The 13263-nt window shown below is 43.8% G+C and overlaps 1 protein-coding gene across 3 annotated transcripts in view; it reads right to left on the bottom strand.

Moving 5' to 3' along the window:
* The window catches only part of LOC124553817, a 51859-nt gene extending 39169 nt beyond the window's left edge, over nucleotides 1-12690 (bottom strand). For 2 of the 3 annotated variants that reach the window (XR_006968140.1, XM_047127800.1), the window contains exon 1: nucleotides 12495-12690. Coding sequence is in view for 1 of the 3 variants with exons in the window: in XM_047127800.1 (XP_046983756.1) it covers nucleotides 12495-12590 (96 nt within the window). In the remaining 2 variants the exon portion in view is untranslated. Of the gene's footprint in view, nucleotides 1-11957; nucleotides 12323-12494 lie in introns of those variants that run through there. The other variant, XR_006968141.1, reaches the window with a different exon arrangement.
* Nucleotides 12691-13263: the final 573 nt, after the last annotated feature.

The raw sequence follows: 13263 nt of genomic DNA, 5'->3' as shown, positions 1-13263 counted from the left end.
TTATTCTCTGAATTACAGTATTCTATGATTATAATACTGATGAGTCACTGCTGGAATCGGCCACTTCATACAAAAACCTGAGTGAAACACTTTGTAGGGATGTGAAATTGAATGATCACATAGACTCAGTCATGGATAAAGCAGGTGGTAGAATGCTGGGGAAGTGCAATCAGTCAACAAAGTAGAATGCTTACAAATCACTCATGTGACCGGTTGTAGAATATTGGTCAAGTCTCTGTGGCTTGTACCAAATAGACTAACAGCACATAATGAATGTGCAGAGAAGGGCAACACTAAAGGTTACAGGTTTGTTTAATCCATGGGAGAGTGTCACAGAGATAATGAAGGAAGTGAACTGAAAGACTCATGAAGATAGACATAAACTATCTCAAGAAAGTCTATTAACAAAATGGTGATTCTAGAAATATACTACAACCCCCTACATAGTGTTCACATAGGGATTGTGAGGATAAGATTAGAATAATTGCAGCACAAACAGAGGCATTCAAACAGTCATTCCTCCCATGCTCGATATGTAAATAGAATGGGAAGAAAACCTAAGACCTGGCAGAATTAGGCATAAACTCTGCCGTGCATCTCACTGTGGTTTGCAGAGTATAGATGTAGATATAGGAATGGACCAAGAGCTACACATAAAATGGCATTTTAAAAAATATGAATAGCACAGTATAGACTTAGGTCGAGAACTGCTCGATGAGACAAATGCAGCACGGCGATGACCGACCCAGATATCTGATCTCTGCGAGCGATACCCACCTACTGACACGACAATAGGTGTTTGCACAGGTTTGGGTGCATTTCCTTTCCCTCTCAAAACTCTTGCTCATTTAAAGGGTTGTTGGGTTGTTTTAGGGGGAACAGACCAAACAGCGAGGGCTTCAGTCTCATAGGATTAGGGAACAAGTCAGTCGGGCACTTTCACTTTTAAAGGAACCATCCCGACATTTGCCTGAAGCAATTTAGGGAATTACAGAAAACCTAAATCAGGATGGCCGGACGCGGGATTGAACCGTCGTCCTCTCGAATGTGAGTCAAGTGTGCTCACCACTGTGCCACCTTACTCTGTTCTCATTTCAAGGCATGCGTCCTCCGATTATGCACAGGTTTGAAACGCAAACTGTTCTTCCAAATGGTTCAAATGACTCTGAGCATTATGGGACTTAACATCTATGGTCATCAGTCCCCTAGAACTTAGAACTACTTAAACCTAACTAACCTAAGGACATCACACAACACCCAGTCATCACGAGGCAGAGAAAATCCCTGACCCCGCCAGGAATCGAACCCGGGCGTGGGAAGCGAGAGCGCTACTGCACGACCACGAGCTGCGGACAAACTGTTCTTCCAAACTCAAATGCCTGGAACATAGTGATGAAGTTTGTGTGATTATTTCACATTTCGTCTGTCAGTCATGTTTCTTTTGTCATAGTGCCGCATCTGAGGTTACGTTTTTTTTTACCGTGTACCGTCGGTGAATCATTCTGCAAAACATTAGGCCATTACGTATATGTTGCATGCCCATTAGTACATAGAGAAATAAATAAGATGAAGAATAAAAATTAGGTCACAGTAGAGGTAAAAAGAGAGATGGAAGAGGTGAAAATCGTTAAGGCCACCCAAGAAAATAGGGTTACATACAGGGAAAAGAAGAAAACTAAGAGAAAAGAGACTAAATCAACATATTATGAAAAGAAGATAGCAACGTCAACAGATATCACTAAGAACATGTGGTCTCTCATAAAAGAAAAGAGGAAAGGTGTAGGTGTGGAAAACACTGATAACATAACACTTGAGGTAAAAGGGAGGGAACTGAGGGATGCACAAAACATCAGCAATATTTTAAAGAAACACTATATTGAAGTTGTGGATAAATTAATAACTCAAATTAATATTTCCAAAATAAACACAATAAAAATTCCATTTGAAACAAAATGCTTATTTCTGACCCCAACTAATGAATCAGAAATTGTAAAACTAATACATACTCCAAAAACAAAACAAAAAAACCACAGAGACTTGATGGTATATCCACTAAACTAATTAAATGCTATTTACAATGGGTAGTAAACCCATTGGCCAGTCTGATAAACTTATGTATATAAAAAGGAATATTTACAATGTGCCTGAAAAAGAGTAAAATAATCCCTATACATCAACGAAGCTGCAAAAAAGACCCAGGAAACTACAGACCAATAACTATTACATCTGTACTCTATAAAATAATGGAAACCACAATGAAAAATTATTAAATTTTACACAAACTTGCAATATTCTGAATGATGAACATGATTTAGAAAGGGCAAATCTACCAAAACAGCAATAGCTGAATTCGTAGCACTGGTAACTAAGGCACTTGATGAACAGAAGAAAGTCTATGGTATGTTCCTGGACCTATCTAAAGCATTTGATTGTGTATGCCATGACATCCTATTAGAAAAGCTTCATCATTATGGCATAAGGGAGAAAGCAGTAGACATCATTAAATTGTTTTTGGAAAATAGAATGCAGTGTGTAGAAATAAAGCAAAAAGTAAAAATAATATTACAAGTGTCTTTTGAAATTATGAAATTGTTAAATACTTAGTTCCCCAAGGATCTGTTCTTGGTCCACTACTTTTCATTTTGTATGTCAATGATATGACCAAATCAGTATCTGATAGTGTCGACATGTATGCAGATGACACTTCATTTGTTGTTACCAGTTTTACAGCAATCTCATTATAAATGGAACCAAAACAACATACATAAAGAAACATGCAAAACTCTTTGCCTCTGAATATGTCTGCTTGTGTCTGTATATGTGTGGATGGATGTGTGTGTGTGTGTGTGTGTGCGCGCGAGTGTATACCCATCCTTTTTTCCCCCTAAGATAAGTCTTTCCGCTCCCGGGATTGGAATGACTCCTTACCCTCTCCCTTAAAACCCACATCCTTTCGTCTTTCCCTCTCCTTCCCTCTTTCCTCATGAAGCAACCGTTGGTTGCGAAAGCTATAATTTTGTGTGTATGTTTGTGTTTGTTTGTGTGTCTATCGACGTGCCAGCGCTTTAGTTTAAAATGCAAAGAAAAAGGTTTTGAAATTGCAGGTATGGGTTACAATGAGTCAAGAGTATGTTGTGTGTACCGATCCTCAAAAAAATGTCAACTCTATTTAAAAAAAAAAAAAAAAAAAAAAAAAAAAAAAAAAAAAAAAATGAAAGGTTGTGTAATATGGGGTGATTTTAACATTGATATGGGAACAGTGACATAGAGAAAGCAAAACTTTGAGGAGCTGCTATTACAATACAACATGAAGGCAAGAGTTGTGGAACTAACAAGAGTGACTTTGGAAACTGAGTAAATTATTGACAATATTATCACTAATATAGACAGCAATGCATATACAACAAAGGTTCTGCAAACAGGAATTTCTGATCATTTTGGTCAGCTTTGTGAAGTATATGGAAATCTGAACTCACAAAAGGAAGATAAAAGTGTAGAAAGAGATGTTAGGCTTATCAGCCAACAAAATATCAACATCTTCAAAATGATGTTAAGAAAAGAACAGTGGATGGACACGTTTTGAGCCCAGGGAACAGATGAAAAATACAATGCTTTCAAGTTGGTTGGTTGGTTGTTTGAGGGTAAAGGGACCAAACAGCTAGGTCATCAGTCCCTTGTTTCAAATAGACTCCATTCTGCTAACGGGACATCTCAGAAAAATCAGAACAATAAAACGGAAAAAGGGAAAAACGTAAAGGGGCAGTCACGTTGTCATTAGTAAAAACAAATGAGGGAAGTCGGCAAGAGAACGAACCCAACACCATGCTGAAGCAGCATAGGCAAGACCACCTGTGACTTAAAAGGTACAACTGCTATAATGCAGAAAGTACGTATGGGATTAGAAAGACTAACCAAGACTTAAAAAGAAGGGGTAAAAACAGAGTAAAAGGGGAAAAAAGAGGATTCCAGTCAGGGAGGCGAATCGGGAATCTCTGAACACTGCCTACAGTGGGAGACACCCAAACACTCACCGCCCTGCCCCAACACCAGAGAGAGATTAAAAACTTTAAAACTGAGAATAAAAACCACTCTCCCGGAGGAAACCGAGAACCAGAGAGACCATCTGGGAATCGTCAGCCAACATCAAAGGTAAAGTGTGGGGGAGTCTGTACTTAGCACGCAGAGCCAAAAGAAGGGGGCATTCAACCAAAATGTGGGCCACTGACTGGAAGGCTCCACAACCACATAGCGGGGGTGGCTCATCACGCAAAAGAAAACCATGGGTCAGCCTGGTATGGCCAATGCGGAGACGACACAGTGTGGTCGAGTCCTTGCGGGAGAGGCGAAAGGAAGAACGCCATGGGCCTGGTGTTACCTTAATTGCACGAAGTTTATTAGACAGTGGAGTAGCCTCCCAAGAATTGGCCCATGACTGTGCGAAGTGGGATTTGATGTGAAGCCGTAAATCTGCTGCAGGAGGGGTTACAGAAAATGGGGGGTAAGAAACTGCTCCCCCAACCAAAGGATCAGCGAGCTCATTACCCGGGATACCCATATGGCCCGGGACCCATAGGTATTCAATGGAACAAGCGGCACGGTGAAGATCAGCGAGATGGTCATGGATGGCAGACCAAGGGATGGCGCGAAAAACACCGGTCAATAGCAAGAAGGCCACTCATCGAGTCCGTACATAACAAAACGCGGTTGTGTTGGGATTGTTTAATAAAGGTAAGGGCCCGGGAAATTGCCATCAATTCCGCAGTAAACACTCCACATGTAGGTGGCAGCAGATGATTTTCCGTTCCAACAGAGGACGTGAAGGCATACCCAACATGATGAGCAGATTTAGAGCCATCAGTGTAAAAAACAACAGCATCCCGAAACTCCCATAAAATTTGGTGGAAAAAGGTACGGAACACCACCGGGGGGATGGAATCTTTCGGACCGCGGCGGAGATCCATCCGAATTCGAGGCCGAGGAACTAACCAAGGAGGGGTGGAGGTGAGGGAGCGAGGAAGACAGGACAAAGAAGGAAGCCGAAAATCACGGTAAAGAGACGCAGGGCGGGAGTCGGGTGGGCGACGTCCATGGTCTGGGAACAGGATAGAATAGGAAGGATGAGTGGGAGAAGAACGGATAGTGAGGGCATAAGACACCAGAAGCTGAGACTGCCAAACAGAAAGGGGGGGGGATCCCAGCTTCAACCAGGAGACTATCAACAGGGCTAGTAGGGAAGGCACCGGTGGCCAAACGGATACCACGATGGTGGACTGGATCCAGCACGTGCAGTGTACAAGGAGCAGCTGAACCATAAACTTGACAACCATAGTCCAAACGAGACAGAACTAGAGCACGATAAAGACGGAGGAGGAGGGAATGGTCTGCACCCCAAGAGGAGTGGGCAAGGAAGCGAAGGACATTGAGTTTACGGAAACATCCGACCTTGAGAAGTCTGATATGGGGCAGCCAAGTGAGTTTGTTGTCGAAAAGAAGACCCAGGAAACGAAACTGTGGAACCACAGGCAATCGTTGTGCAGTGAGATAGAGCTCTGGATCAGGGTGGACCGTAGTACGGCAACAGAAGTCGACCACCCGCGATTTTAAAGGAGAGAATTGAAACCCGTGTGAGAGGGTCCATGCAGAGGCACGCCGTATAGCCACCTGGAGCTGCCGTTCTGCAGATAGCATCGAGGAGGAACTAACCCAAATGCAGAAATCATCCACATACAGGGCAGGGGCGACCAAGGGACCGACAGAGGCCACAAGTCCATCGATAGCAATGAGGAAAAGAAGGACACTCAAGACAGAACCCTGTGGGATGCCCGTGTCCTGGGTCCGTGGAGAACTAAAAGCAGTACCAACTCGAACTCTGAATGACCGATGGATCAGGAACTGGCGGATAAAAATCGGGAGTGGGCCCCAAAGACCCACTGATGAAGGGTTAGTAAGATGTGATGGCGCCAGGCCGTGTCATAGGCCTTGCGAAGGTCAAAAAACACTGCAACCAAATGGCAGCACTGGGAAAAAGCCTGCCGAACTGCGGATTCCAAGCGAAGTAAATGATCGATTGGAGATCGTCCCTCTCGAAAGCCACACTGGTAAGGGGACAATAGATCCCGAGATTCGAGGACCCAAGTGAGCCGACGGGCTACCAGCCGTTCAAGTAACTTACAAACAACATTGGTCAAACTAATTGGCCGATAGCTGTCAACAGATAGGGGGTTCTTACCAGGCTTAAGGACAGGAACCACAATGCTATCCCTCCACTGAGAAAGGAAGTCACCCTGGAGCCAGATACGGTTAAACACCCGAAGAAGATGTTGCCGTTGTGGAGCACTGAGATGTTGAAGCAGTTGGTTATGAATGGAATCTGGGCCAGGGGCCGTATCATGAGAAGAAGATAGAGCAGAAATAAATTCCCATTCAGTAAAAGGTTCGTTGTAAGATTCTGACTCACAAGTGGTGAAACATAAGGTGAGAGCTTCGGCCTGCTGTTTTTGATGAAGGAAAGCAGCTGGATAGGAGGCTGACGCTGATGCCACTGCAAAATGGGTCGCAAGATGTTCTGCGAGAACTAATGGGTCCGTACAAATGCCATCTGGGAGGTGAAGGCCTGGGAGGGTGGACTGCCGATGGCAACCTTGGAGAGAGCGAAGTGTAGCCCATACCCGTGACAGAGGGACAGTGGAACCAAGGGAAGAAACGAATCGTTCCCAACATATCTGCTTGCTCTGTTTGATTAAATAACGGGCTTTAGTGCGAAGGCGCTTAAAGGTATTAAGGCTGGCTATGGATGAGTGCCTCTTAAAGTGCTGCAAAGCTCGACGGCAATCACGGATGGCAATGGCAATGGCCCTACTCCACCACGGGACTTGCCGGCGACGAAATGGTCCAGATGAGCGCGGGACAGCAAGGTTAGCAGCGCGAACAATCGCATCAGACATGTCACGTAGGACGTCATCAATACAACCCGACAAAGAGGGAGAAAACTCGACCTGTGCAGTGTATAGAGGCCAATCGGCGCGGTGGAAAGACCAACGAGGTAACCTGTCCATCGGGGAGTGGGAAGGGAGCGTGATAATCAACGGGAAATGGTCACTATCACAAAGGTTGTCGTGTGGCGACCAGTGTAATGAAGGGAGGAGAGAGGGAGAAGAAAGAGAAAGATCAATGGCAGAAAAGGTACCATGACCGGCACTGAAATGAGCAGGGGAGCCATCATTAAGAAGGCACAGGTCGTGGTCTGAAATAAATTGGTCTATAAGAAGACCTCGTCTAGATGGAAAGGCACTGCCCCACAAAGGATGATGAGCATTAAAATCCCAAGGAGGAGGAACGGAGGAGGAAGTTGCTGAAGAAGGGTGGTTAAGGCAGCAGGTGTAAGAGTCCTGTCAGGAGGGAGATAAAGATTGCAAACTGTGACTGCAGAGTCTAAGTGGACCCTAACAGCAACCGCTTCCAATGTAGTTTGGAGAGGAATCCACGTGCTAGCAATGTCTGTACGGACCAACGTACAAATGCCACCAGAAACCCGCAAGGGTCCGACCCGATTTCGACAGAAAACACGGAACCCACGGAGGGTCGGTGAGTGAGCATCAGTAAAATGAGATTCCTGGAGAACCACACAAGCTGCAGAGTAGGACGAAAGAAGGGATTTCAATTCCGGAAGGTGACGATAGTGGCCATTACAATTCCATTGGAGAACCACAGAACGATGGTTTAAATGAGGGCTGAACACGCTAAATCCAGTCATACCACCGTGTCCCCACCCGTCACCGACAAGGAGGGGGCGACATCCATGAACGACAGGTCAGAATCCGGTTGTGAAGTCGGGGAAGGGACCTCCGGTGACACCAGAGGCTCTTTGTCCCGGGACTTATGTTTCTTCTTCTATCCAGGCTGAGATCGAGGAGGGCTGTGTGGCATAAAGGAGCCAGCTGCAGCAAGATCAGGAACAGAAAGAGACAGGGCGACCTGGGGGCCGATAGACCACGGCTCTCGCGGTCGCCGCGCGGCAGCAGACCTTTGACCTGGAAGGTGCCGGAAAGGGGCATCCCGGGAGAGGCGCCCTTGACCAGCAGATGCCGAAAGAATTGGGACACTTCTCCGGCTGGGGAGGGGGAGCAGCGCCCGTAGGAGGTGTTGGAGCCGCAGGGGAAGGGGGGAGGAGAGGGGTCTGGGATGGGGGTATGGAAGGGGGAGGAAAGAATGAAGATGTAACCAAGGCGTAACTAGATGTCATGGACACAGGGTGCAATCGGGCATATTTCTTACGGGCCTCTGTGTAGCTTAAACGATCAAGGGACTTATACTCCTGTATCTTTTTTTCTTTCTTATATACTGGGCAATCTGGTGAACGTGGAGAATGACTACCATGACAATTGACACATACAGGAGGGGGAACACAGGGACTCCCCTCATGGAGTGGACATCCACAGTCACCACAGAGAGGGTCCTGGGAACAGTGAGAAGACATGTGGCCAAAACGCAAGCACTTAAAACACCGCATAGGAGGTGGGATGTACGGCTTCACATCACAGCGATAGACCATAATCTTTACTTTCTCAGGAAGGGTATCCCCTTCAAAGGCCAGGATAAAGGCACCAGTATCAATACAATTATCTTTAGGATCCTTCTGAACACACCGAACAAAGTGAACACCCCGCCGTCCGAGATTGTCCCGAAGTTCCTCATCAGTTTGAAGGATGAGGTCCCTGTGAAAAATCATACCTTGTACCATATTTAGAGACTGGTGAGGGGTAATGGACACAGGAATTGTGCCAAGATGGGTACAGGCACAAAGGGCCGCAGACTGGGCAGCTGAAGCAGTTTTTATCAGCAACGAACCCGACCGCATCTTGCTCAGGGAGTCCACTTCGCCGAACTTGTCTTCAATGTGTTCCACAAAGAATAAAGGTTTGACACTGGTGAAAGTATCTCCATCAGTCCTGGTGCAAACTAGATAACGGGGGAAAGGTTTTGCCCCTAGACGACGGGCCTGACCCTCTTCCCAGGGGGTAGCCATGGAAGGGAAGGCCGAAGGGGCAAGAGAAGCAGCACTTGAGGAATCAGTACCACGCAGAGAGACGGCCGCAGAAGAACGGCCAGAGTTTTGGACCCGTAGGCGTTTCATCTGCATAGCGTCCGCCCTGATACCACCCACTCCGATCAGGGGCTCTCCTCACGGGCGCCACCCAGCCACAGCAAGGGCCGTCTGGCATGGCGGCCATTGCCGGGAGTTCCGATGCTCCAGGATGACGAGCAACCACTCCAAGGCATGCATGAGGAGGTCACAGCTCAGGTATCAAAAGTGTGATCCCTGTGTGTTCAGGGGGTTCAACCAAAAGGGTTCATAGTGACCCCACCACACGGGCTGGCTACCGCGCTGGCTATGCACCCTAGCATCAGACAACGACGTAAAAGAAAAGGTGGAATGTACTAGGAGGGCGCACGTCGGAGACACTAGGTAAGGTGCTCTTCCCCAAATGGCTCACACTACGGAAGAGAAATTTTGGAATGGAGGTCAAACCCCGGAGGGGGACCAAGGAATGCCAAAAGGAGGAGATGATTACGCAACAAAGCCGGAGTGTAAAACCAACAGAACCAGGAGGATAGCGGGGGCCAACATAAGCAAGGACACCAATAGAGGGAGAGGAGAGGGCGAGGGGAAAGGAGCATGGAGGGGAAAGGAGAGGAAGGGAAAGGAAATGCAGCCCGGAAGAGAAAGAAGGCTGCAATGGCTCGGGGCCCCGTGCTCGCCACACACGTATCCACAAAAGAGTTGTGGACCCCCTGCGGGGCAATGCTTTGAAAGACACCACAACACATTACTTCAAATTAGCATTCACAAAAACCAAGAGGAAAAGAAAAAAATTTTCAAAAAAAAGCAGTGGATCACGAAGAAATAATTGAACAGAGAGCTACCTTAAGAGAAATGAAACAGGGAGAAAATACAGGCAGTTGATAATACAAGAAATAGCAAAATCAATTAATGAGACTATTTCAAAATCAACAAATAAAATGAGAGCAGCTTGGAATATCATTAACTCTGAGACAGGCAAGAAAAAATACTCACAGAAAACAAATTAAATGGAAACTATGACAGTAAATAACAAAATAATCACAGATAAAACAACAAGTGCCAACATCCTCAATAATTACAATGCAGATGCAATAGAAAAACTGAAGCATGGATATAATAGCCAAAGAACTCACCAAACTGTCATGACAGATAAGCCATGGCACTCAATGTTCGAGAAACCAGTGTCTGAAAAGGAACTGACATATGTTATGAAAATGCTAAAAGCGAAAAAGTCTGTTGGACATGATGAAGTGTCAAACTACCTAATCAAGTAGGAGGCAGCAGAAGTAATTATGCCACTACGGGATATTACCAACCACTCTTTCCAAGAAGTACTATTTACAGATAAACTCAAATTAGTTAAACTTGTACCTGTATACAAAAAGGGAAAGCAAGATGACCCTAGCAACTACAGGCTAGTACCAGGCTTCTCCAAAATATTAGAAATTCTCATGCTAAACAGACTAACTGCTTATTTCGATACCCATAATGTAATAACTCCAGCACAGCATGTACAACAGAAAGGGAAATCAATGGAAACAGCAACTGAATCATCAACAGAATCAATTGCACAGGCCTTGGACAACAAGATGGTAGTGTCTGGAGTTTTTCTTCATTTATCCAAGGCATTTGACACAGTTCAACACACAGTTCTAGTAAAGAAACTAGAGAATGCTGGTATTCGTAGACATGCAGCACACTGGATAACATCATATCTAAGAAACAGGAGGCAATATGTAACCATTAATAACTTATAAAGATCAGATGTTAGAAGCATTATGTATGTTGTAACTCAAGGTTCTGTAATGGGACCTGCTCTCTTCAATTTATTTGTGAATAATATACAAACATGTGAAACTGAAATCAAAATACTTTATGCAGATGATATGACTGTGCTCAATGTTACCAATAATTTGGAGGCAATTGAGCAAAATATATTCATATCATTCAGCAGTACGTCACAATGGCTCTCTGAAAATGACTTAATTACTAATCTTAAAAAAAAACTATGTACATGGTCTTCAAAAATAAACAAAAAGAAGAACATATGGATGTTTTCTTAGATGAAAAAGGACTGGAAGAAGTAGCTTCAGTTAAGTTTTTGGGCATTACAATAGACAGTGCGCTACATTGGAAACAGCAGATAAATACTGTTTCCAGTAAGCTAAGATCAGTGATAGTTATAATGAAACAACTGATTCAGTATACTCACCAAGACCTCTTGTGCACTGCCTATCATGGACTTTTTGAACCATATGTGTGATATGGAATCACAGTATGGAGGAACTCAACTATCACAAGGATGAAGAGAATATTCACATTGCAGAAGCAAGCCATTCGAATTATATTCAAAAAGAAGCAAAAAGAATTGTGTAAAAGTTGTTTCAAAGAACTAAACATTCCAACGTTTCCATCACTGCATGTATGCAAGACCATTGTGAGTGCCTTACATGCTCTCACAAAACTGGAGACTAATGAGACTGTTCATACACACAACACAAGGAACAGAAAACAACTGCAGTGTATTCCACATAGACTTAAGATTTTTGAAAAAGGACCCAAATACTCTGGTAACAAGTTAACACAAGCAATGCCAAGGGAATAACAAGACCTCAAAACGGAGGAAACGTTCTCCACAACTCTAAAAAGTTACAGATGCAAGGAGAATTTTATAGTGTAGCTAGCTACATTAACAAACAGTGATCAAAAGTTTATCCTGTGAGTGATAAATCTCACACATCATAAAAAAACTAGCAACAGAAATCAGTGTTACACAAATTAACTATAATTAGGAACCACTGATGTATAATCCACGCTAATTATATGTCACAAAATTATTATTATTTGTTTGTATGTATCATAAGTCATTTTGTACCACGTAATATTATGAATATACTGCATCATAAGTCATTGAGTACGATGTAATACTGTGAAAGTTTTTTTTTTCTTTGTCGTTATTTTGAAACCTGTTTACTGGCGTCAGGCAGGCCTGCACCAGCATACTACGCCGTTCTTTGGCCTCAGAGAAACACAAACAACATACAAATGAAGACAATTAGAGAGACAAAAAGATGGTGGACATAAAAACGGAGAAAATCACGTTTTAAAATACACGGTGCCGTTCACTGTTGTAGAGTCCAAGATAAAATTGTTCAGACACTTGGACACATACAGAGACGAAAATTGTCACACGTGAACGTAGGTGCACAAAATGAATAACACTGAACGACTTAAGCACAAAACGACGGCACACACAGAAGCACGAGGCGTTGACTCCGGCGCGCGAAAGTTCACTAAACGTGTACGCGTCCGAGGACCTGCCAAGAGTGTGAAAGCTCGTATGTATATTTAATATGTAAGCAAGTATTAAAATTGGTGTCAGTTTCGGCTGTCAGAAATATTGTCACCTTACCTTTAGTCTACAAATGCTGGTTTGTAAATCTATTTTGATGTAATTGTCGCTGTTAAATCGTATGAATGAACGGACAGAGCAAAGAGAGAAGAGCATGACGACTTCTGTATGCAAATGATTATGCCACAGTTAGTGCTGTTAACGTTTAACAAAGCTTTCTCGTACTGCTGACACAATTCAGACGGCGCTGCTACGCTGCCATCTGTTGGCCACACCGAGAAACTAATGTTTTGTCACGCCGGTCAAGTTGACCAAATGCAGTTCGTAATTTGTTTCCTATTTTTAAGATCTTTGTTGCTGTAAATGCAGTAAGACTCATATCACAACTACACCTATTTTGGTCGTTTATGGAGTGGCTATAAACGAACGTGGATCTGAAATATTTATAGTGCTTATATCTCCTACTCGCTTCACGTATATGATGGTTGATTCTATATATATTTTTTGATACGTGTCAAAATTCATTCCTAATAGTAAGAATTATTATGCTAATTTTTGGAAAAGTTTGGTTAATCAGTAGGTTAACCGAACTTATAGGTGGAATATGAAGAGTGGTGAGTCGTAAATGTGATTAAGCTGGTAGGGGTTTGAGAGTTAAGCCCGTGCTACTTGTAACCTGCGTTTCGTATCTTGAAGTGGTTATTCACAACCAGATGCTGAAAAATAGTTTACTGGTCATATAACTACGTCGGAAAAAAGTAAAATAACATCTACAGCTTGTGCTGTATCTGTTAAAATATTTGATAGTTCAGTGGCAAACAGACAGTAA

The sequence above is a fragment of the Schistocerca americana genome, chromosome 11 (assembly GCF_021461395.2).
Source record: "Schistocerca americana isolate TAMUIC-IGC-003095 chromosome 11, iqSchAmer2.1, whole genome shotgun sequence".
In the NCBI taxonomy this organism is placed as follows: Eukaryota; Metazoa; Arthropoda; class Insecta; order Orthoptera; family Acrididae; genus Schistocerca; species Schistocerca americana.
This window is presented reverse-complemented; position numbering and strand designations above follow the sequence as displayed.